Source organism: Chaetodon trifascialis, chromosome 1 (genome assembly GCF_039877785.1).
Source record: "Chaetodon trifascialis isolate fChaTrf1 chromosome 1, fChaTrf1.hap1, whole genome shotgun sequence".
NCBI lineage: Eukaryota > Metazoa > Chordata > Actinopteri > Chaetodontiformes > Chaetodontidae > Chaetodon > Chaetodon trifascialis.
The window spans coordinates 25,423,739-25,450,281 of NC_092056.1; the positions used below are offsets into that span (position 1 = coordinate 25,423,739).

The 26,543-nt window shown below is 42.1% G+C and overlaps 1 protein-coding gene across 1 annotated transcript in view; it reads right to left on the reverse strand.

Annotated features, from left to right (window-relative positions):
• The window catches only part of LOC139331692 (AT-rich interactive domain-containing protein 3B-like), a 51,656-nt gene extending 25,182 nt beyond the window's left edge, over nucleotides 1–26,474 (reverse strand). Inside the window, exons 1-2 of the mRNA XM_070963325.1 lie at nucleotides 26,196–26,474; nucleotides 24,281–24,913 (exon numbers count right to left, since the gene is read on the reverse strand). Coding sequence (XP_070819426.1) covers nucleotides 24,281–24,913; nucleotides 26,196–26,231 — 669 coding nt within the window. The 5' untranslated portion in view covers nucleotides 26,232–26,474. The remainder of the gene's footprint in view (nucleotides 1–24,280; nucleotides 24,914–26,195) is intronic.
• Nucleotides 26,475–26,543: the final 69 nt, after the last annotated feature.

Sequence of the window (26,543 nt, forward strand, 5' to 3'; positions counted from 1 at the left end):
GGTTTGCAACATGTTCAGAGAGGATTTTCTCTGTAGCGGTCTCATTTCATTACCTATGAGTCTTTCAAAAGTAGCACGATGATCTACAATTAAGATTATCCTTTTGACATTTTGCCTTTATGTGATCATGACAGAGAAGAAACATGGGCAGAGAGAGAGAAAAAGATTACATCAATGAGGTTCCTGGCAAGAGCTGACCTGTTTTTTTTTTTTCAAAAACAGCTGTTTATTTGGTTTTTACCAAGATCCCATCAGGTTGACAATGAGTGTAGGTCAAAAAGTTCATGACGGATGGAAAAAGTGAGTAAACTCTGAGCTAGTTACAACAACTGCCGAACTTTCTGTAACACAAACACATGAAAACTAATATATACTCAAACTCCAAGAGTGCATTTTTCCAGAGGTTGGAGGAGTAACCTCTGGAGTTATTGTGCCCCTGAGCTCCTGTGTCCCCCTCCCCCTTCATCCTCAAACATCTCCATTTGACCTAAACCATCTGCATCTGGGCCTGCCCTGCCCCCACCCATGTCTTCCGACCCAGCTGGATACAAGGGCCCCCCATCCTTCAATCTTAACGCAGCTGTGACGGGTGGCCAAGTTCATGGAGTGTAGCTGGCTGTCAGGAGGGGCCAGGGGAGGGTGGGCTGGTCAGTAGCTCTAGCGCACATGCACGCACGCACACACACACACACACACACACACACACACACACACACACACACACACACACACACACACACACACACACACACACACATACACACACAAACAGTGCAAAGGCTGATCATGGCTGCGTGTATGTTTGTGAGTGCAGGAAGGGGGGCAATGGCCCCACAAGACGGGAAGGAAGGAAAATAGGGGCAGAAAGGGGTGCATGGTATGTGCCGACCAGGAATGTCTCCTAAAGACAAAACCTATAAAAGCATCAGGAATCAAAACAAGATCCGTTTGGAGGGGGGACGTTAATAGCTGTAGCCCAGGGTCTAGTTTCAAACGGGAGCCCATTGGTCAGTGGCAATTACAAGGCCTGAAACGAGAGCTGGCAGGGCAAAGGTTGTCAAGGCCCCTGAGAGCAAGTCATTTTCACCCTCTCACTCTCTGTACGTGTAATGGTTGTCAACATTCATACACCCTAAACAAATACTCATCAGCCACCAACCTGCAAACCCACAGCAAATGGTACACTTTCACTTGTCGAGTTAAGCGCATGAAGACTTCTGTTACATAAAAAATATCTGCCATGGAGAACAACCAGCAACCTCTCTTACACACTGGAACAAAAAAGTCTACAAAATGGTCCAATTTTATAAGGGTGGAAATCAATTTGCATATTGAAAACACTGATGCATGGGTAAAAAAATGTAGTTTCTGTCCCAAACTAGTATGAAAAGTTTATTTCCTAAATGCTACTTTTCTAGAATGCAAAGTATGTAATAGTAATAGAAAGTAATTAATAGGTGAAGTCCAATGTTTTTTATTTTTCAGAGACAAACCAGTAGATTTGTTATATCCATTTTCAGATGTAGCCATTTAAAAAAGCTATAATTCTATCACACTGGCTTTTCAGCAAATATCTTGTGTTAAAACAAACAAAGCTCATTCCTTATCAAAAATACATTTTGCTGTTAACTTGCATTATCTATAATATGTCACAGAGATTACGACAGGATCATCATGTTGCTAAATATACAGTATGTGCTATGCATTTGAAGGACTTATAGACCTTTGCACACAATTTGACCTCCTCTGTTAACCTTTAACCATTATAAATGATTATAACAGAAGATAATTCAGACTGCAGCCATGTATAATCTCACATGCTTGCTGCATGAAAAAAAGTTTGCATTCTGCACCTTTTATAACAAGCTGGATGTTCCCGATACCACTGTACCAGAGGTCAACACTGTAATCTCACTGTCAGTAACCAAGCAAGGAGCCATAAAGCTACATGGGAAGCACCATCAGTCTGCTTGTTAGCCAGTGCACTTTGCTAATCTTTCAAAGTGCAATTCCACTCCTATGTACAGAATATAAATACCGTTTTTTTTTTTTTTTTTTTTTCCCAGAATAGTTAGATAAACCTGTGTGTGGGTGAATGTCTCGACTGAGAAAACCCTAAACCCTAAATTCTATCATTTAACAAAACGCCCTTATCCAAATTAAATTATTACAAGCCCTGTAACACTAGAATTAACTCCCACCTCCCTAGAATCAGATGTAACTACAAAAGAGCAAGCAGTAGCTGCTGGTTTACTGGTGTTACATTTCTTAGGTGAATAGAAATGTGTCCACACCCAAAGCATATGCACACCTACAGACACATGCATACACACACATACGCTCATGCCTCCCTAAGGGACATTCTGTGCTATGGGAGCTCAGGGGTCAAGGTGTTCCTAACCTCCACCAAAAACAAAAGTCTGAAGGGACAGAGCGTCACTGTCCAGTCAGTGTCAGACTCTGGCTTACTCCTCCATCCTCTCCTCTGCTTTAACTACGTTTTCTGAGCTGCCGGTGCCAAACAAGATTTGATACAGAACTAGGTCATTTCTGTCCCATCTTCAAGTGAATTCAATTACCACTGATGTTACACAGATCTAGATGGATACTTCAGTGGTTCAGATGGTAGTTCAGAACTATTACTCTCACTGATCATGTAGAACATACATTTCATTTTGAATGTCGCCATGCAACTGTCAAATGACTACATGCCACAGTGCACTGCAGTCAGAGGCCAAAGCTTTTATCCTTGCTCAGTGCAAAAAGTACTGGAAAGCTCAGCCACAATTTGCATGATGCTACAAGTCTACTGCAGCAAATCTCAGATGCTACTTTCAAACAATGGTGTTTGAGATAGAGACGGGAGGTGAGGACACAATTAACTATCAACGCATTATCCTGATATCTTGAAATTCACACAGCAAAATGTTTGTCACGTTGATTCCACAGAATCAAACTGTTTAACTACAGCACAGACTAGAAGCTCTCACACTGACAGCTTTCTGTTCCAGCAATTACACATTAAATTTACATTAACAAAACAACATATCAACTCAAGTTTGCTCCAACAGACATGTGACTAACTGCTATGTGAGCACAAAGTATCTGGGGTCTGGGAGAGTAAATTCTGCTGTCACTTGTCATAACACAAATAAGTTCAACTGCATCTATAGAAAAACAAGTCTTCTTCTCTAGCTGGTTCAGAAAAAGCACAGTAATTGGAACATGAAGGTCGTTAACCATGAATAGACATGTTGGCTCTTGAATTGGGACCTTGGTCAGCTTAGGAATGTTAACACTATGTTGCTTTTTGTCAAGTTAGAGTGGATACTGATGTTTTGGGACCACTCCTTATGATCAGTCACCTCAGCCCCTTCATCACATCCAGTGCTCCACCCAGAAAAGACTTTAAAAAAGAAATTCCCACACCCTATCTACATGACAGGGACATACAAGGCTTGGCTTGCCTGATATTATTCAGAATTGCTTCAAATTAAGTGTTTGAAGCATGCATCTCTGTTTGTGAACCTGTATTATAAGTAACTATGTTACTGCAGGACAGATTTTTGACTCTTCGTTCCAGATTTAAAGGCAGACATTTAAGAGTATATTTATCCAAACCACAACTCACTTAGTTTAAGTGAACTGACAATATTCAAATAAAACATTAAACACGCCTGCGTCTATGCATTCGATGCTACACACACACATGCTAGTGTGTGTGTGTGTGTGTGTGTGTGTGTGTGTGTGTGTGTGTGTGTGTGTGTGTGTGTGTGTGTGTGTGTGTGTGTGTGTGTGTGTGTGTGTGTGTGTGTTTTTTGGGTGCGGGATAAACAGAAGCCTTTGGAACAGCCCGTGTTTCCTTTCTGTCTCTCTCATGCTGTCAGTTGCTTTACTGGCCAGGCGGTGGGTGGCCTAATCACATTATGGCCATACGTGACTGACTGGCGCAGTGCCGAATCAGGGCTAAGAATAAGGTCGCGATGACTAAAACTGAGCTGTAGCTGGTTATGTGGGGGTGGGGGGTTAATTTTATAAATCATTCTAACTCAAGTGGATGTCCACACCATAACTTTAACCACAACAGAGGTGAACAATATCGTGGGGATCACTTGAAGAGCCATTTGATTAAATGATAGAATCGCTGACAGCCAATCAAAATTGAATTTTTAAAAAAAATGGGTCACAAGCCACCCTTCACTATTATTCTAGTGCTGTCATTAAAATAATTTGTGCAGTTCTATACTACATTGTTCCATACTGTATCATGAAATTAAATGAATCTGCAATTCGAGATTTGGATTTTTCGATATACAGTTTCTGTGTTCTCTAAAATGCTTACTTGAGTGCACCAGTTGTGAAATCCATGCATTTGGATTGTGTATTCATGTGACATTATTGTCACACATTACAGTGGACATGTTTCCCTTTCCAACAAGTTGACATTCTTTGCATATCCCTCCATCTGCATCAGACAAACTACACAACACAAGTCAATACATAGCTTGGGGGGTAATTCTACGCAGCCATTATAGAAAGATGTCTGGAGTAGAGCCACCATTTTAGCGAGACCAGGCATGTCGGAACAAGAAGGGTTAATGGCTGCTGCTTGGGGAGTGGGGGATGGATGGCATTGATTGCTCAGGATGTTGACAGCACTTCTCCAATTTGATAGTGGAGCTGTTATTAGATGAAGAGGCTTGTTCTTAATAAAAGCATCATGTGATTTCCCTTCACTCTTCAAGTAGGAGGTTGGGTGGGCTCAAATAGCAACCATTGAGCAAAAGCCCACTTTGGATTCATGCCATAATAATAAAAGCAGTGGAAAAATTGGATCAAGTAAATTTCCACACATGCTTTGACAGAGGTCAGCAGCCATTTGGATTGCAGGCATAGTTGAACCTGTGTGAAGTAGGTCATTTTCTGACAACAGATAAGAAGCTGGGTGACAGTGGCTAGTGGGATGGCAGAAAAAATAAGTGACACCATTGTTCTTTTAAAATGTTGCGTAAACCTGAAAACAGCTGTTGTTTTGCAGCCTTCCATTGCGATCCTGTGAACTAAACAAAGCTTAATGAAGAGAGGCACGTGTATCTGCCAAATTAGAGCCCTGTTAGCCCTGAGCCATGCCTCAACCCCTGTCTTCCTGCTCCAAGCTAATGTCATGGCTCTCTGTGTCCCACCCTACACAGCTCCACGCCACAGATCAAGTCCCCAGGGCCACAGCCATTGAACAGGAGGCCCAAATCAATAGCGCTGGATGTGCAAACACAGGGAAGTCCCCAGCCCCCTCCGGACGCAATCTCACAGCACACGTCAATACTCATCATCCTCAGTCATCTACCACCACGCCAGGGAAACTGAGATGAGGGCAGATCACAGCTCCCAGAGTGACCTAACCCCTTTAACTCCAACAAGACACCCTAACTTTAACTAACACAGTAAAGGTTTCCATGGGAAACACTCATGAAATTGCAGTTATCTACCACAAAAAAAAGTGTCAACAGACAGACCAAACTTCTATTAAAACAAAATACATGCACATACAAGGCCAGTCCCTATAGCAACCCTAGGCAGTAAATTAAGAGCAACAAAATGTTTTTGCTGAGCTCTGCCAGAAAAGACACAGGAGGGAGGGTGACTTTACTTCAGTGAAATTCACCAACATTCCTGTACACCAGTAACAGGACCTCACAATAACAGGAGAGCCCCTCTCATCCCACAGGTACTCTTAACATCTCATTCACGGACTAATCTTTTTTAGCCAAATTGCTGCCTGTCAAAAAAGTTCAGTGAGGGAAATCTCTTAAACAGACACAGCGGCAGTAATTTAATCACAATCAAGGCCTCCTTCAGAAATCTGGATTGCAGCCAACAATGGTGATAAATGGCAAGTAGGCAGAAAAAAGGCTACACGCACGTTTCGTAGATTAACTTTCTTTTTTTGATCTTTTGACCACTCATTTATGATGAGAACTAAGTCTATGCTTATAGCAGAAAGATACATATAAAGTGGAAAGACAGTTTTGTTCAAACAATATTGGAGAACAAGGCCCTGATGCCTTTAGTTTTTGTCCATCTGCAAAGTCTTCATGTTCTCAAAGAAAGGGAATCTGCTCTCTCTCAGCATGCCTGTAAAAACGAGCATTGTGGGGGGCAGCAATCTCTAATCCAAATCAAATAATTGAGGCCTTGATCCCACAGCAGGACTCCAGGAATTATTTATAGTGCCTCTTTCCATGGGGAGGGGTTGATGGGTGAGGGGTGTTGGGAATCGGGCTGAGCGGATGGCGTTCTTTATCTGCTAACTACTGTAAAGGATCTCATGGTGAGCTGCCATACGCTACCGCCAACAAAGGCTCTGGCTAATCGTAATACCATGTGCGACAAGAGGGAAGTAAACCTCAGTGCCACTTGGGAACATATGGCGGAGTTCCTACTTATAAACAGATCCACTATGGGATCTCTGCTCCCATTAAAAACTGTTATGGAGCAAAAGAAAAAAAAGGGTCACATATGACATGAGAGCGGGCCGGTGGCAGAGAACAGGACCAAGGGGCACGTCTGCCTCGGAGTGTCCCATCATGTTTGTAGCTAGAAGAGATTTCTGGCTTTTAAGGTAACAGACAAAGTGGCAGGGACAAGGGGCTAAACGTCCAGAGGCAGAACGTGTTGCTGCCTGCCTCAGCCTCAGCAGTGCTAAAAAGGCCACTGAAAAACAGGCCTCCAGGCAAGACCACCCCTCCCTCCATTAATCACTCCAATTACAAAGATGAAAAAGAGAAACAGGGAAAAGAGAGGGGGGAGCGTAACAGATAGAAAGACAGAATGAAAATAGGCAAGTTGACAGACACGCAGAGGAAAAACATGCACAGTGAGCAACACACTTTCTCAACTCATTCACACGTAACCAACACGAAAGACCAATGTCTGAAAGAAAGGGGTGGATTTGCATTTTTAGTTCCTGGGTAAACATGTCTGTTGGTGACCAGCAAGCCTGGTTTGCCAAATAAACTGACTGCATTTGTTCAGCTCCAGCCCTTTCACCAAGACACCACATTCCACAGGCAGAGGCCCCATCCCCCATTACACTAGCTGGCCCCTTTCGCTGCCTCACACAAATGCAACGTTTATAGGCTGGTGTGGCCAGAAGTTCACACTCATTGGTTCAAAGACCCTTTCACAGGCAGAGCAAACATTTTAGTGAATCACATCTGTGCCACCACATACAGTACTCCACGAGTTAACCCTTTCCCGTAGAGTTTCAGGCTCATAAGAAACAAGACCTTTGAGACTTTATTTTCCAACTAAACTATGCTCAGACTTGCACAGGCCTCCTCAGTGCCCCTTCACTGATAATTTGATTTGAAGCTATTGGTTTTGCTCTGTGAAGTGTACAGTGACAGATGCAAAGAGCTTATCATTTCACAAACAAATCCCCCCCCCCCCCCCCCCCCCCCAAAAAAAGTATGACAAAACAATCTGAATTGTAATTCATGAGGAGGCCCCTTGCGATCAGTGCAGCTTTGAGCAAAAAGCTATTCTGCAGCATATAGGTGTAAGCAGCTAATAGCTCTTTCTTCTAGGTTAAAAGCCATGGCTAAAAATACCTTGCATATCTAACATCTTTCAAAGGGCAAGCATCCACTTCAACCCCACGCTAATGGCAGAAGGACACCTCACACAGGCCTGATAGGCCTTTATATGTATTCTCATTATACTGACAGGGCCGGGAATTTGATGCATTCACAATCAACAAAAAACGTTCACTACTATTAGGACACATCACTTCTAATTACATATGAAATGACAGAGGTCACAACGCCTGCAGTCAGATGGGTAAATGACTTCTTTGTGTGGCGTACAGCGGTGGTGTAGAGAGGTACCGGGGGTAGGGGGGGTTGTTCCATCAGAGAAGTTAGTGTTATGACTATCTCTCTGAATCTGCAGTATCAAATGTTCAAACCATAAGCGCAATTCACAGCTTTCTGTATAGTCTAATCGATAGAGAGCGATTTCTCTGTTTAGAGCCAGAGGTATCTGTTTCCTCTCAGCTAGCGTTAAGTGTGCAGGGGCATTCCACCTCTGACAGGCCAATACCCCCCAGAGACTCGGGCTGGGATGGTGCAGCCCGTTACGCATCTGGAGCTCATCTCGAGGGGCTGACAAGCCAGGACATCTCTACTGGACACTCAAAAGACAGCAGAGAGACCAAAAACTTGAAACCAAACGACACCAAACTCACGGTGAGTGTGGGAATCATAAAACCAAAATTTAGGAAAACAAATCTTGAGTGTCATTTCACTGCCACTGCTGTGGAAATCATGCAATCATGCAACTATATGGACGCAATGTCACCACGCCATTAGTATTAACCCTTTAAAATGAAACAGCATATTGGCCTGAAATGAACATGTCTGCTGATGTGAAACTGAAAAGATAATGCTTTAATTATTGGCATGTAACACAAGTATTTCTGTGGTGTGGAGGTTGTCAGACATTAATAGCAATGTTGCTATTTTCAATGATTGCACAGCATAGGTCACGTGACCACAAGCCAAATGGTATTCCTTCAACACTATGAATTTGATTGGCCATCTTCAGAGAGGTCATCCTGACCATTACGACAAATTTGTGAAGAGCAAAGAGAAGCAGGCAGCAGTGGAATAAACCTGTAAGCAGTAGCTTTCTTACTTTGTCCAGTCACGGCCCCAGACAAACTATTCCACAAGTAGCACTTGTGCTACCAGCTTTCTCAGTAGGTCACTTGGTTACAATACACCACCACGCTTAGACAGTTTATTGAGGTGTTGTCAAAGCATAATAATAACAATCATTGTTAATTTTGCTTCATCGTTAAATGACATTTAACTGAACAAATGTATACTTACACGATGCACACATGAAAAGCAAAATGTACACTCATTTTATGTATCAAAACTGTCAAAAAAGAAAATTGATTGTGGACTAACATTAGCAGCATTTGTGGAAGATACCAAAAGAAAAGCCCTGCCATCGAAATCTAACTTCTAATCTGGACATAACAGTGAATGAATGAAATCTTTACCACTACGATTGATAAAATTCACAAATTCATACTGAAGCTAGCCAGCTACCCCGAGTTACAGCTGGTTCTCAGGACATTCGCATAGATAAGCTTAAATTACTCATTGTAGGTAGCTAGCACTGTCCAAGCAGTGGTGAATTCTATCAAGGTATGCTGACCTGAGGAAAGCTTCCCTGGCTAACATCAGCTTAATAACATTAAGTTCACCACTGTGTAGAGTTATCAAACTGTTTATGTTAAACAAATTAGCTGAAGCCTCATTACAAACTGTGGATTTGTAATTGCAACATCCAGACCTGCAGGGGCTCTCCGGCTCTGCAGGACAATGCTTCTCCCAAACTGAGCCACTCGCACAACTGCAACAACATTAATTTTTTATTTGCACACTCTCAAAAAATGACTGCATATGTGATCATTTTGGAAGTAGTCTAGACCCCTGCCCATGAACGTTTGTATTTTAAAAAGCGCTGTATTTTATTTCTGCATCTGCCAATATAAGTAAGCATAAAATGTTAATTCCACTACATCATATCATGGTGCTTTAATCTGCAGAAAATTAGCTAAAACCTCAGAAACAATGTTGTTACCAACTCAGAAAATTATTGGTTAATGTACTATTGATTAGTCTAATTCTCAGCAGTGACTTATCAATCATTGGTTAATCATTAAAATACCGTGGATACAGTATTAAAATATATAACCTTCCTTCAGCCTACCTAAGGACACATACAAACACAGATCCTGTTATTTACTCTGCAAGTCACAATTCTACATAGGCTGGTTTAAGTGAAGATGATATTTGTCAGGTAAATTATTATGCATAGTCAAACTAGGTATTTAAATTGTTGACCGCCTCAAGATACAGAACCAACTGAAATGGTTGCTTGATACTAGTCTATGCTGCAACTGAGCCCATAAAAAGACAACAGAAGTCTGGTCTATCTATCTATCTATCTATCTATCTATCTATCTATCTATCTATCTATCTATCTATCTATCTATCTATCTATCTATCCACACACACACACACACACACACACACACACACACACACACACACACACACACACACACACACACACAGATAGATAGATAGATAGATAGATAGATAGATAGATAGATAGATAGATAGATAGATAGATAGATAGATAGATAGATAGATAGATAGATAGATATCTGATCAGTTGAAATAAAACTGTGACGATTGTCATGTGGAAATTGGGTTGTTGCAGCATCACAGGATATGATATAGATAACAGAGCAAACAGGCTGTACTGAATGTAATACAATAGCAGCAAAAGCACACACTAAGAATAGTAAAACCAATAAATGCAAAGACATAGTTTCCAATGACAGATTTACAGGTGAGCAGCTGTTTGCACAGTATGTGGGGTTCACATTCATTCACCCTTATTTAAATTCATTTAGCTCGTATGGTGCACAGCTAGCCTATATGCCATTATTGTTTCAATCAAACATTGAAGGATGTTTTAACAATGTTTTCATGAAGTGCAAAAAGCTCTACTTGGGTATCATGTGTATGCTCACTCATGCTCATGTTCACAACTTAATGTTTCATTCCAACTTATGAGTGATTGTTTCAAAACAACACTGGATTCAAATGCATTTGATTTTATTACAATTTTATGCTGTGAGAGAACAGAATAGAATAGAATAGAATAGAATAGAATAGAATAGAATAGATATTTAGATTTTTAGTATAGATATTAACTTAAGAATAGAGCTTCCCCAGGTTTTCTAATCACATTTATTTAGGGCAGGAAAATCTGAGATGGCTTTGTTTGACCAGATGGCAGGATAATCAAGGCTGGCCCCTTCTTGGTTGGGGCATCCAAATCTTTCAAAAACACCACTGAACCATTTTCCACATTAAAATGCTGATGTTTGTATGAAAACAGCCATGTGATCTCATGCACACTATGTACATGTGCTTAATTTTGACATGGCAAGATTAAATTCTGTTGTCAAATAATTAAGGATAAAGGAAAAATTCTGCACTGTAGGCTCCATCACACTGAAGCATATCAAACAATGAAGCCACATTTCTGATAACCTCCTCAAGCCAAACAAGATATAGTTCTTAAAATAACCTACATTCATGGTAGCCCCTGCTGTTAATAATTCAATTTTCTGTACCATTCTTTAATCATTTACTAACATGGCTTTTGAAATTATTGACTGTAGTTGACATGGTCCATAGTACTATTCAAAGTGTGATTGTCTATTAACCAGATCAGCTACCAGGTCACAGCCTGATGTGTTTTTTGTCATCTGAAATGATTCAATGATTCCATACAAATCTTTCAACTCGATTCAAGTGGGGAATCGAACACCTTGTGTGCTGTAAACAATCTAAAAAGGCCATTCCACTCTCTCATTACAAGCTCTCAATTATTTTACTTCCATAAAGCAAAACACATAAATTAATAATAATAATGAAGTGCACAGTCTGAGGCAATTTTTTGTCCTTAACATGCAGCAGCATGCAATACTGAATAAAAACAAAATTTCTTAATTCTACCCCTCTGTCTAATTGTTTAGTTTGTTTAACTGTACTCCTTTATGTAAATATTCCTACACATAGCACATATTAAAGAAGTGTTCAGAGCTTTTTTAATCCAGAAAAGCTTGATGGCAAAAAAGCACTAAGCTCTGAGCACTTGATCTGCAGATGAGATGTTATCCAAAAGAAAAGAAAATCATATTCTTTAACATACCTCTGCTCTCCACTGTGTAAATGAATCACTATATTACAAACAGGACTTTGCTCATGGTAGTGGGAATGTTTTTTTCCTATATAAAGCAGTGTGTACAGTGGCACAACATTTAGGATTACTAGCCAGTGGCATTGACAGACAAACTGCTTACCAGTGGTTTCTTGTGATGACTGTGATTCAGGAAGTGAGCAGCTTTGGAGGATGTGAAGCCCTGAATGTAGAACATAAATGTTGGAAGCTGAGCTGTGAACACATTGCTTTTAGCGTAATGTGACGTTTCCTGGGTAGCAGCCAAGAGCTTTTTTTTTTCTTCCTTCCTCCTCTGCCGGCAGCTCTCTCTTACGAGCACATGATTACGCTCAGCTTGTGTTTGAAAACTTGGCTGACACACAACCTGGCCACATGCTACTATAAACTACACAAGATTTTGGCAGGCAGTACAGTGACTCTGCAGACTGAAAAGCAGGTGGGCTATAGAAAGGAAAGCCTCCTGCACCTCTTGCATGTACTTCTCCTTTGCAAGGCTCTGTTGAAGGTCCCAGTCAGCTGCTGTGTTTACCCAGGGGCCTTGACACAGTAGCCTAGTTAGCAGCTACAGGCCCCTGACACCAGCCTGGAGCTCAGCCAAAGTCGAGGCAGGAGACAGACAAGAAAGGCACTAACAACAGACAAGTCACACTCTTCCACACCTCCTCACTGCCTGGCCCTTACTACAAGGAGCAAGGCCCTGATATGACACAACCTACACCTAAATTCTAAACATTGCTGAAACAACTGCTGGATGGTAGGTCTTTGGACTGAGCAGATCTGAGCATTTTCAATTTGATCAATATCAGCAATTAAAAGGTCTTTCCCTGTCCAGTCTGCCCTCAATTAAAAAGCAAGAAACTTCACTTGAATTGCTTGCACTTAATTGTGAAAATGACTTGTGTTGTTGTGTCCTAGCATTTTACCTGGTGGATTCCCATCTATGATAATCTTCCAAAAACAATCAGGAGTCTGCTCTTTGACTTGTTCATTACAGCAATTATTTGTTATGGGAGGAAGGCACTGCCTGATTACACTGCCTCAGCAGGTCACACTATTCCAACATGCTAAGCAGCTAATACTTCGTAACTTCCAAAAAATTCTACACAGGTTCTGTGAGTGAAGTCACTTTAAAATGGAATCAGTTTACCAAACCTCAATAATTTTATGTTATGTTGTGAATTCTTCACATTGAGAGACATTTACGTACAGTTCGTCTTCACTTAAGTCTGTTTTCGCTTATCCTTCTCCCTATTTCTGCTGCCGTCATTTCTTTCTCTCTGTTTTTCAAGATGTTGCGCTGCATAGTCAATGTTACCTGCATTTATTGTATTGCTGTACAACAAAGGCACAACTGACGAACATGAAATAAGTATGTAATTTAAAAAACAAAATTACACACAGCAGTGAATATGTACTACAACTATGTGGTGACCTCTCCTGCCGGCTCACCCTTTTTACACAAACGTTGGCTCTTTTAGTACCTCCACAGCAGGCTTAAAGGCAGAACAACAATGCCTGCCCAGATTCTGTGGTCATACGTTTCACACAGAACAACAAGGTGGAATAAAGCTGCAACATTCCCACCTTGAACAGGCTGTGTAAAAGAGGCTTCAGTAACTGAGGCTCCTGCCATAAGTGCCCCAACAATGGACTCTCTTTCAAAGTCATTTAGATCTTTTCCTCTTGCCATCTTAATACAAAATCTGAATTAAATGGGTCTGCTCAGCATTTTAATACGTGACACAGATCATGATTGGATGTTCATTGCTTAACCGCACCACGTAGTTCACCTGTGAGGAAGCATATGCATTAGCCTTACTTCTCCACTCATTCATTCATTCATTCATTCAGGTTTTTCGCTTTGTCAACCATCTGTACATGTGTAGTGTATCACTATATGTAGTCAGCCTATAAAAATCTCAAGGAGACTTAGCTCAACAGTGTCATATGACCTTGGATCTAGTTCCCTGCAGCTGCCAAAGGGGTTGGTGGATGGTCTTTGTTTCATTTGGTTATTCCCCTTTCTCTGTTTGCCTTCATTAAAGAGCAGGTGTTGAGATATGCTGAGTGGGAGTGGCTGCAAAGGACGAATGGAACCAGCATTGGTGTGGGGAGGGGGGCTTGTGGTTTCACAACCAACTGATCAAATTACAGCAAGCATCAGTATCTTACTTGCCATTAGAAGCAAGGAAGTCAATCCTCTAGGGTCGATTTGAGAAAAAAAGTGTGACAACTCTAATGGACATGTATCATTTGCATTTAAATGTGAGAATTTTTGCCTTCAATTAAACAATGAGCAGTGTGGCCCTCAGCAACAATGCGCATGAGGTGTAATCCAAGGGTAATTTGCATGATGTTGTAGGAGCGATGACTTCAAATGAAAGGCAGACACCTCAAATACAAAGGCAAGAAGACCTTGTGCTCTCCCTCAAGTGTCAGATACACTTGCCAAATCATAATAAAATAGGTCTACTGAGAAAAGTGCACCATACTTCTTCCTCGTGCGGTATCTCCCACATATCTGAATGTGGAGTGGGATCTGAATGGGGGTATGGAACACTCAGACTTCAAGGTTTGCAACTTCACGCAAACATGTCCACAATGCAAATCACTAGAGCGTATAAATAATCAAACCACAGAGGAAATGAGCATTTTAACGGCACAACAGCTGCATTTCTGTCTCTCTGAAGGAGATACAGACATGAGGAAAGGGGGAAGTCCAAATATGATCTCAAGAGAATAAAAACTGCCACTTGTAAATAAATAAGAGCAAGACTAGTGAAAATCTTTGGTATCCAATGTTGCATATGTGGCATCGACTTGAACGACTGTGATGCTAGAAAAGTCATTAAGTTGAAAATACACAGCTCTTTAGTGGAGTGTTACAAAATGCTACAACACAGGTTGTCTTCAGACCATGGGAAGCCATTCAGCCCAGGTATTCTCCATCTAGGGTGTTTGTATGGCTTACATATCATCCACATGTAGTGAAAAAGTAAATATTAGTGGAAACCACCTCATTTTGGTGGAGAACACTGAGGATGAAAATTAGGATGAAAAACACAACACACTAACATAATCCAGATCAGTAGACACTCCATAGAGTGTAGATGGCAGAATCATTTGGACAGACTAGACACTTCCAGTTAATGCTGTGACCAGGCTATGGTGACGAGACCGGGCCCACCACCAGTAGCCTCCTAATGTCTGCCAGCAGCAGATGTGCCCTTTGGGACGCAGACAAATACAAAACAGCGTTTTTGCCTGCACTAGTGGGCCCTCCCATCCAACTCCTCCTATTCAGGCCCTTTGGCTTTTTTCTTTTACAGCCCCTGCGACACAGTGTGAAATGAATTGAAAGATCACCAATCAGGGGCCTGACTACAACACGGACATACACCCACCCACCCCCATCAAACCCCCTGTCTCTTGTTGGGAGCCCCTGGTGGGAATGTTCACTGTTTGAAGAGTTAACTCTTTAATTCCGTCTGGAATGTTTCCTCTGGGTGGGGCAGTGTAGTGTGTTGAGCCAGACCATTAACCCCTCCCCTCCTTCCACAGCATCTCCTCCCCTCCTCCCTCCCCCCTTCATCTCCCTACTAAATTCAATACCTCTATTTCTGGCTAGGGGGAATCGTCCACACTTGGCTGTTAAGAGCAGGTCAGCACAAAATGATACTTGGTCTTTGCCAGCACGATCACACCTTAACCACACTACACTAATTCAGATAAATTTGAAACTTCCATTTCCATGTGCATAATTTCCCACCCACACGACAATTTCAGATCATTTAATAGAAGTTTGCCAGCTGCAATAATGTACCAAAATCAATAAAAAATGCTAAAATATCAGTTCAGATCACTTAAGAAAGCAATTCTACACCAAAAAGCTACAAAAAGCAGTAAGCTCCGTCATACTGGAGATTCACATTTGGTGGCTGCCAAAAATGTCACCAGTTTAATGGGGATGGGAGGTCAAAAGTAGCAATGACATGTGATTTTTTGAATGAATGTATCACAAATGATTGTTGTCAGAGGCAGCTCACAGGCTAGGCTATTTGGATAGACACTGTGATAATGAATTTGATGATAAGATAAGACTTTATTGATGCCACACTGGGGAAATTTAGTCATTACAGCCAGCGAGTATTACCAAGAGCAAGCACATGCATTGTATTACTTCCCTTTGACCTTTCATTTGTGACTATTTTTAAATACAACAGACAATTTAAATTAAGTTAAATGTAACAATATTGCCTGTACACCAACTCTACTGGAAACTGGAAGTGCAAAATAGAATTATGTAGCACTAACTGCACTTGTAGGTCCTTATTTGTTTCCATCCTGACACAAATTCAACTGCAGCCTTAAGAAGCTGGGGTACATTAAGCACAGAGAAGCATCAATCAGAAAAATGGTGCCGAAAAAGGCAGTCCAGAGCTAAAAGCCTAGTTGCATCTGTCCAACGCAACCAGCCAAGGCCTGCTGTTGAGGAGGCAAAGCAAGGTTCACACAGCACTGGACTACAAACATAAACTGAAAAACCCCAGAGCAACACAGCATTTAAATGAATGTGTGAAAACTACATCCCACTTTGGTCTGTTAAAATTGCTAGACTATCAAACCTCACATTAGGAAAAGCATTTTTTTTACATTCAAATTAACTGAAGTGCTTGAGGCACAAACATAAATACATTTAAACAGTAAAATGCTAATTCTATCTGTTTTGAGCAAACAGTTCATGGCACGTTCTGTATGAGGAGGGGAAAGAATAGAGATACAAATGGCAGGTCGGCCAAAATGTTGAGAGGAATTTCACCCTAGTGAGCTAAAATCAGACACCTTTAGCCAGTCTAATCTGTCTTCAGATTAGTGTTGTAACCATGGAAAATTTGGAAATGAGGTTAACCATTTAGTGTTCAGGCCATTAATCACAAATGTCATTAGTACTATGATTTTGTAGCCAGGAAGTCACCCAGCTGACAAAGAACCTGGTGAGGAATTAAAAGCCTTGTTTCCACTGCATGGTGCAACTAGGCTTGCCCTGACTCATTGATGGTACCAGGTACTTTCTTGATTTCTTTTTCCACTACAGTCAGTAAGTAGGAGGTACCAGGTACTAGCCACAGCTTTTGTCAATGGAAAACCAAAAAAGTTGACTTTGAAGTGAATGAGTTGAAATGAAGGGGGCATTTTTCAATGAGTGTTAACGAATTGAATAAAACAAACAAATGTAAAAAAAAAAAAAAAAAAAAAAAAAAAAGGAAATTGGGGAATGTATTAGTGTTCCATTTAGATTCAAGTTACATATGCCTCAGGCAGGGATGGGAATTGATGAGATTTTTACGATTCCGATTCCGTTTTTGATTCTGCTTTACGATTCGGTTCTTTATCAATTCCCTTATCGATTCTCATTTGGAAAAAAGGAAAACAAACAGGTCGATTAGCATCAACTTTGTTTAGTTTAGAAGTAACATGACTTTACAAACCCAACAGTGAGGTCTTAAGAGGCCCACAGCCTAGGGCTCCTCGATGGGGTGCTGGGGGTCCCCAGAAAAATTAATTTGTTTTGAAAATAAATATAATAATATATAATATATATATAATATATAATAATAATAAAATAAATATTCTTCTGTAGAAATTAACAAAATACAGCATAAATTATTCTGAGGCAATTACACAAGAACGTCCAGTAACATGTTCAACATTTTTGAACATATGAGCTGAGCACTCACAGATAAAACTACGTAAGTCAAGTCCAATGAAACTGTGCATTGTGCAATTCTGCAAAAATTAACTATGAAGAATTAACAATTATTTTACAGAAAAAAAGCATATCTGCTTTTTCAGGAAGGATACGCGATCCTTCTGGACTTATGGTGTCTCCAGTTGTGGAGAACACCCTCTCAGATGGGGTGAAGGACGCCTGCACACACAGAAAGCTTTCAGCCAGTATCTCTCTTGCTCCACCACCATAGGGTGACATTATTCTTGCAGGGGATGGGGGGCAGGCTTCTGTACAGCTGGATCTCCTGATCCACTCGGTGAAAGGAGAAGCTTAGACTTAGACTGCTTCTTTATTGATCCCAGTTAGTAATAGCAGGTTTTACAATGAGGCAAATGGCGCTAACATAATAGGCGGTGTTAGTTACTTAGTTACCTGAAGTATTAACAGCAGAGGACATGCTTACGTTGCCGCTGCTGCTGGGTTGAGATTCACTCCGGAACAGATCAAAAAAACGTCATTCATTCAAAGTTATCGCATGCTGTGTGTGCAAATGTTTCTGCATATTGGTAGTATTTCCTCCCTTAGATGAAATATCCACTCCAAGTTGCCCTGTTATCATCCTTTTCTCGTGAAATGTAACCAAACTTTCGAGCGTTTGGTAGCTTGCGTGAGCTACGCAACGTGCGTGGAGACATCTTTTGCGTGCACTGGAATCAATAAGGGAATCGTTGGCAAAATTGGCAAACGATTCCAAGGAATTGAAACACTGGGAACCGTTTCTCAACAAGAAACAGTTTTCGATTCCCATCCCTAGCCTCAGCACTAGGGCTGGGCGATAAAACGATAGTGATATGTCTCGCGATAGACATGTCATCAATATCAGTAAAAAATGCGTTCGATAAAGCATTCGATCATTTTTTTTTCTTCGTCGGAAGAAACCTGAAGCTGCGAAGCGAGGTTGGTTGCATGAACAAAGGCACTCGCTCTCAGGTAACTGAGCAACGTAGGGAGTAATCGCTAATCAGTGAGAGACACGCTAACACGCCAATCATATAACAGTATCAAATTCGGTTGCGCCATGTCGTTGTCTCGTGTTTGATGCTCCGGGAGGAGTGAGATGAGAAATAGAAAGTGAGCGCTGCAGCAAGCGAAGAAATCGTCAATAGAACAGGGAAAGTCAGCTCGCCAGTATGGAGTTTTTTGGATTTTATAAGTCGGACCGTAGTCAGACCAATGTGGTCTGTAACTTATGCAAGACTTTCGTCCCCACCAAGACCGGTAATACCACAAACTTATTTAACCACCTTAGCCGCGCTCACTCTTTGGAGCGCAGCCGTATTCGCCAACGTCCGCCAACCGCAGCACCACCGCACAAGCAGCTGACCACCATGCAGAGGTATTGCTTCAGTGCCTGATGACAAATCATCTAAAAGGCACGAAGACGTAACAGAGGCAGCGGCATATCATATAGCTAAAGACATGCTTCACTGAGCACTGTGGAGAAGCCAGGTTACAAACATCTCTCACACGTGCTTTTTTTTTTTAACACACTTGCTATAAAAATATAATTGAATAGTTCATTTATGTTTAGAGTAAGAAGAGTGACTAAAGTTGTTCATATGTCTAGGCTCGTTTTATAGTTCAGTCAGTGTTACTGTGCTGTCTATCATGTTTGTTTGTTTTGTTTGTTTGTATGTTACAGATGTCAAGTCCACCTCAGTTTCCGCTATGTTTACAAAACACTGCACATATCTGAAAACATTTTATTCACCAGAAGGTGAATCAGCTTGTGAACTTCCTCCACTAAACCTGCAGGAAAAAAGGTCTCAGGTTTCTCTGTTTACATTTTTACACTTTTTTTTACATTTATTATTTGAGTGTTTTCCATGGTTGTGTTGACATTTCCTTTCCTTTCTGCCTTGATAGCTGAGGGGATTATAATCAGAGGAAGGTTAAATTTAAAATAAAAATGTTTAAATTGAATGTATTTTTCTCCTGGTCCTTATTTTAAATAGGTCATAAAAAATGTCAATAATTATCGATATCGACCAATATAAAACACTTATATCATGATACAGTTTTCAGCCATATCGCCCAGCCCTACTCAGCACATTTACACTTTTTGATAGTATTGCTGCTGCCTGTAACACGCAAATTTCCCCTATTGGGAATTAATAAAGCGTTACCTTATCATATCTCTTATAAGGTCAAAGAACCACATTTGTGATGATTTACAAGACGTTCTTTTTCTTAAATTGTTAAATGTACTTTTCCTCCTACTGCTCAAAACTCCTCAAATGTGGGAACCACTAAACCTCAACACAAAAGTAGCAAGAAAAGGTTAATTAAAGAATTGATTGGCACTTACACTGTACAGATATCTATTTGAGTTGGTTCTTTCAATCATTGGTAAAATAGTCAGGTAAAATATGAGACATAATGCATTCATTGTGGTATGAATGCATTATTTCCAGTGTTCATAGCAGCTCAACAGTTTGAGCATGGCAGAGACAATACAGGTCCCATACATTAAAGCTATGCTGCTTAGTCTGAACAGTCACTGCAACTTGTTTTAATGGACCTCAGCCTCCCTCATTATTCCTCATCTGAATGGCCTCCATTTGCAGGCGGTTTGTACAAACAGGGGTCAGATGGCAATTCCAGCCTTATTACATCAGCATAACAGGAAGTCCAGTAAACTGAATAAGACTAAGTACGCCATTTAAAACCCACTGACATTTATGGCATGTGAAAAACCAGCATAACATTCAAAAAGCAGAAACCAGGTCAGGTTGGCGTATACAGCATGGACACCAGGGAGTGAGGCCTCCTGGCTGCCACCACAACACCACTGAGACACTGGTGATACTGTTGAATGTTTCTCACACAACCAGTGACCTTAACAAAAACACTGCAGCGGTGGGTGGGTGTACAAGGGCAGAGTTATTCCACTGTCAAAATGAAAACTTGAGTCCATTTGCTAAATACAATGTCCTCCTCATTTATCATAAATGAACCATAAACGAGGCCAAACATTCCTGCCTCTAAAAGCTTACACACAATCCTTATTGATCTCTGCACTGCAGCCATGCAGCTCCCCACTTCCTGGCTGATGTGTTGCTGGGGCGACAGCTAAATTATGCAACAGCGCTCAACAGACAAGCTTCAATGCTTGAGCAGCAGAAGAAGAAGTAGAAGAAGGGCTCGACGGTGGCAAATGATGGCAGGGCTCAGCAGCATCAGATGCCCGGTTACTGTGGTCTGGTTGCCATTGTTGGTCCCCACTTTGCCCGTGTCAAATGTATGCCTCACACAAGTTGTAGACTAGTTCTGCGTTCTTCTGCTGTGGCCAGCCAAATGAGAGGTCTGCTTTTGCACTGACTTTACTTGCTTTAAATGATGGTATGACAGGTTTTTCCAGGTTTGCAGCATTGCCAGATTAATATCATGTCTGATCTAGCTCAAATGACAGACTACAAACCTAATCAGCCTGCAGGGGGTAATTACCCAGCCTCATGTCATTGTGCCTGCTAAATACATTAACTTGCAAAAGTACAACTAAAATTTATTAACCTAACATCCTTGGCTGTTGTGATAGTCTATGTGACACAAAGCAAGAGGGAACCAAATTGTGTAATGTTAAGTATTCTTACATAATTTTCTTCACTGAATCATTGGATATCATTACACAAGACCACCTACACCCCAATATAAAACAATTAAAATATGGTCAGCAATCTGTCAACTGGATGCCTGGTTTCATGCCTAGCAAGCACACCAAAAACATACTATTCTGCCCTTTGATGTAATGAGAAAAGCACTCATAGTTTTTTTTTTGTCTTGTAGCCTTGTCATCTCCTCCTCTGTGATCAGCAATGCAAATGTAGACATACTATGCTCACTGCCTCCACCCTGTCTCATTTGTCAGAAGGTGGAGTTGCACAGGAACAAACAGCATTGAGAGCATGAAACTTGTAAACCTGTGGAACAAAAGTCCCTGCACTCACACCACCTGTAGCATACCACACAACATCTCTCAGTTACAACATCCCGCCAATCCAACTGAAGCTATGTCAACACCAATATAGTGAGACATGAGGCACAATCTTTGTTCTGCAGCCATGATTAAAACTCTATTAATCACAAGGGGATTACCGCAAGGAGTGGCAGGATCTATAGGCGCGTGTGTGTGAGAGCAAGAAGGGTTGGGGGGTGGATTACAGGGGTCATGCAGCCTCTGTCCCACTGCGGTGGAGGCCATAGTGCTGAGGCCGGCCGGCTGCCCATCCTGGCTCTCTCAACACGTGATGCCTTTGTCCAACCCTTGTTTGACAATTATTTACTCTGCTGTTTCGGACAGGGCTGAGGTCACCACACATACATCACTGACACAAAAACACTGGCTACCCATGCCCCCCCCCCACCCGCCACCTGTGTAGGCCCACACCACTCATATACACTCACAACTCTCAGGATTTCAGGATTACATGACCACAAGAGAGAATAATCAAAAGGTTGTCTGTCAAGTGTTGCTGCTGCTTGAGGCAAATTACATATAACCAATTACCTTGTTACTACACGGACATGCACTCGTTCTTATTCTGCAGTCTGTTACTCATCTTCCACCTACTGCCAAGTAGCTACATCTAAAATTTCCAATAATCTTAGTTTCTTAAAATGTTTGGGAACAAACAAATTGACATTATTATCCCATTTGTCTTTCTGTAAGCTGCTCTGGACAAAATCACAAGCCAAATTCTTCATGTATGTTTTGCTCAAGAGCATGAGAGTGGTCATTCGCACCACAGGGTGCTTTGGATAAAAGTCTCCACCCAACATGACAGACTACATGAAATGTAAATGTTCATGTAAATGGTCTTCTGTACATCTGTCTCTTTTAACTAGTTATCCCATCTCCCCCTGTCACTGCTTTTAGAACATAGTAAATATGTTCCCTGCATTGTTACAGGGGGTAGGTATTTGTGGCATCTGCCAGGCTTGTCTCTGGCCTCCCGAAGACAATGACATCTAAAAAAAAAAAAAAAAAAAGGAAAGAAAGAACGAACGAACGAAAGAAAGAAAAAAAAACAATTCCCCTGCCTCCACTGTCCCCCTCCCCCTACCGTGTTGCAACCTGAAACTGCCTGAAGAGATGAGCCGTCATTAAATACTGCAGAGCTGACATAATGACAGGAAAGATAAAAGAGAGGAAACAAAAAAAGGCCAGACCAATTCTCGTCCCATAATGCCTCCCCCAACCCCCATGTTCAGCCCACCTCTCCTAATAAAAGACACCAGGGCCACAGATAGGGCATTGGTCAGCGACAACTTTGCTGCTGTGATCTTCTGTTCTGACAGTGTTCACACAAAGCCCGGCTACCTCACAGAATAATACTACTCCACTCTTTCTGACACCTCTAGAAACAATGAGCAGCCCAAACAATGCAGTGACACTCCATTTCATACAACGTTCATATCCAAGAATACACTGATGTTTTTAATCATCTCCAGCAGATCCCTGTGAGGGCAGAGGCTCCAGATGATATACAATAATAATAATAAAAAATACTACTAAAACTACTACCACCGCTGCTGCTGCTGCTGCTGCTGCTGCTGCTGCTGCTGCTGCTCCTCCCACCGCTATACTACCGGCTTCCCTAAATTTGGAAATGTGGTCTCGGGAAGCACCATTCAAACTTGACATTTGGCTTCAAATAGACGGTAATAAAATCCAGACACACGACAGTCCAGCACCCTCAGCCCACTGATCAAGCTCAGATATGTCCTTTGACACAACTCACTCTTGTGCAAATAGGGCGTTTTATATCATTCAGCCTGCTGAGGTCTATCTAACTTGCTATGTCCCAAGCTATGATGCTAAACCACATGTAGCTTGGCTTGGCTCCCAGTAGGCATTCCAGCGTTCTGTAACACTGTGCTGAGGCAATATTTACCTTCAAGTGAAAGTGCACTTGGCACACAGCCGAAACTCTTGGAGGGGGGTGTGACTGGTTGCTACTGTGTACTACATCCAAGCTTCCCACCCACCCAAAATCCTCGAACTGACCTGGCCAACCACCCACAGCCTCACAGCAGCTGCCCTGCCTGACTCCGCTGGCTGGATCGGAGCCAAACCCAAGGCTGAGCAAAGTGCCAAGAGGGACGGAGAAAGAGAGACACGCACACAGAATGTGAGCGCAGAGAGAGGGAGAACTAGTGAGTGTGAACACGTTGTGCCCCATTCTGGCCCTCTGCCAGGAGGCACTTAGAAGGATTTTCAGTCACAAAAGCCAATCGGCGGTCAACCATCCACAGTGATTTGAAGTGTCTCACAAAGATACTGCTGGAGAGGTTTGTCCCACATACAAGATTAAGCAGTCCCTCACAGCAGGGGGCTGCACTAAGAAATCAAACAAAACACTCAGCAGGAGAGTAGTGGACATAGAAGACCTTCATCCTTCCAACTGCTCTGTGATGACTCACTACATTTTCAGAAAAAGACAGCACAAATTTTAAGACATATTAAGATTGGCTGGGGGAAATCTTCCAATGAAAAAGGCATTCTAGATAGAGTAAGCCTGATTCTATACGCATGACAGGAAGCCAGTTTGAGATTGAGGGGCAAAGTTGGAAGACAACTGGGAAAAGACCAAAACAGGAACAGATGTAACAAGGAAGACACAGTGTGGCAAGAGGCAATGGCAGAGAACTAACCTGTCTGAAGTGATCATCAAAGCCCCAGTCAGCCTGTCCATTAGGAGAGGTGGCAGAGTGTGGCCCCGCAGGAGACAGGCCCTCGTCTGGTTCCTGCTTCACTCTGATAGGTGGAGACGCAGCCCTCTGGGGTGCCGATGCAGAGTAACTGCCAAACGCACGGGCTGGGATACGGGAGGCACTCTGCTGCAAAGCGAGGGTCTGCTTGCGGAGGAACTCCAGACCACTGGCACTTCCCTCGTCCTCATCACTGCCCTCATCCCCCTCCATCATCTCATTGTCGTCATCCTCATCCCCAGAATCCCGGCCTCTGTCCTCGTCGTCCTCTCTTTCCGAGTCCACACTGCTCTGATTGGACACCCGAGGAGGCAACCCACCACCAGGGACCCCTCCAGCCAGGCTTTTGCCCATGAAGCTGGCCCCAGAAGCCCGGGCAGCCGCCAGGATGGCCTGCTGGGCAGCAACCTGCTGAGCATACATGATATGGGCCTCTCGCAGCTTCCTCTCCTTGCGCTCCATTTCCAGTCGGGCCTGCTGCTGCCGCTGGAGCTGCTCCATTACTGCCTCCAGCTTCATCCCCCCTGTAGAGGTGCTCTGAGGAAAGGCCACACCAGGTTCTTGAGACATGCTGGGCTGTGGGAGGAAGAGAGGGAGTTATGGATGGCCTACCATATACTGAAATCTAATTACCTGCTTATCTCATTATACAGGATGAAATGAGACATGTGCAAGACCCATGAACACCCCAAAAAAAAAAACAAAGTTATAATGGAAACATAGGGGCTCAATTTAAACACTCAAAACATCTAAACCATGATCTAAACTCATAGTTTTCATCAGGTTCATGTCGTAGTAAAATTTGTCAACTTGGAACTCCGTCTATCCAGTCACTTGAGTCAGTGTTTGAACCGAGTGCCACTGAGTCAAAAGTTGGACAATCCTCAGCGTCACAACAGAGAAAATATGTATACTTCCTGATGGCCAGGGCTCATAATTTTTACCTCAGAGACCTGAGCATGTGTAAAAGCAGAAACAATGAACGAAGAAAACTCACACTTACAAAACACTGATACCACAGTAATGTGACCAGGCTCATTAGAAAGTAGCCAAAGCAACCCTGAAGAACACTTTTAAGCTTGATGGACTCACACAGATACCACAGCTAATGTTACGCCTTAAAAAATAAGATTCCACAGCAGCCAACCACGAAAAACTCTTATGTAATCGAACAAGAGAGAAGAGGGGAAAAAAGAAAAATGAATGATTAAAGCATTACTATGAGTTCTCGCCAGAGGAGTACAGTGATTTATCACCGGTCAAATCCAATAAAATGTTTATATGCCTTTATCAGAGGACGGAGCCAATCATTAGCCCAAACTACTGCGTTTTAGTAAGAACAGCAAAATGGTCATTTATACAGCTAATGTTCAAACGAGTTAACCCGAGAGGGAGATAAACTGCTTCCAAACTTCAGTGTTAAAGGAAAGGGAGGGTAAAGTGACCTCCAGTCATTTTAATGGAACAATTATTTAGATGGAAAATATCCGCAAAAACTTTAAAATTATTCACCTTTTCCGCATTTAGCTAGCAACCACATCCTCAAAATACGTGGATAACTTACGTTAAGCGCAACAGGTTTTAGGATAACTAAGAGCGAACGAACGAACAAGCAAATTTCGTCAAAAAACGTTATAGTGTTTTCTAAAAAGGCATTACAGTGTCGTGAAATTATAAAATAAGTGAAAAGTAACCCACCATACAAGTCAAATTAGCTCTGAAGGTGTTTTCTTCTTTTTCTTTTAGAAAACGTAACGTTACACTAACTCAAGACGGTCGAACTGCGTCTTTCGGAGTCTTTTCAGCTCGTTACGGGTCAGTTAAATGAGGAGAGACGCCGAGCAGGACCACGACTCACCATTTGTGCCTTACTACTGCCTGAGTTGTCCACCATCCCTTCTTCGTTGGCTTTATCCTCCTTCTTCCCTCGTTTGTGGCAGCCGTTCAAACGCTTGTAAACACACGCGCGCGCACGCACGCGGGCAGAAGCGCTGTGCACGCACCGTAGACAGTAGACTGCTCACCAGCTGGACGCCGCTGTGTGCTCTTTGCGGACGACCTCTCCAAACGTGACTATGATTCTGGCGTTCTTCCCCCGCTGATTTTCCTGATTTTCTTCTTTAATAGAAAAGGGGAACGACTGGAAAATGGCCAGATCTCATATCTCGGAGAGCGCTGAGGTAACTCCCTTCACTCGTTTTTTTTT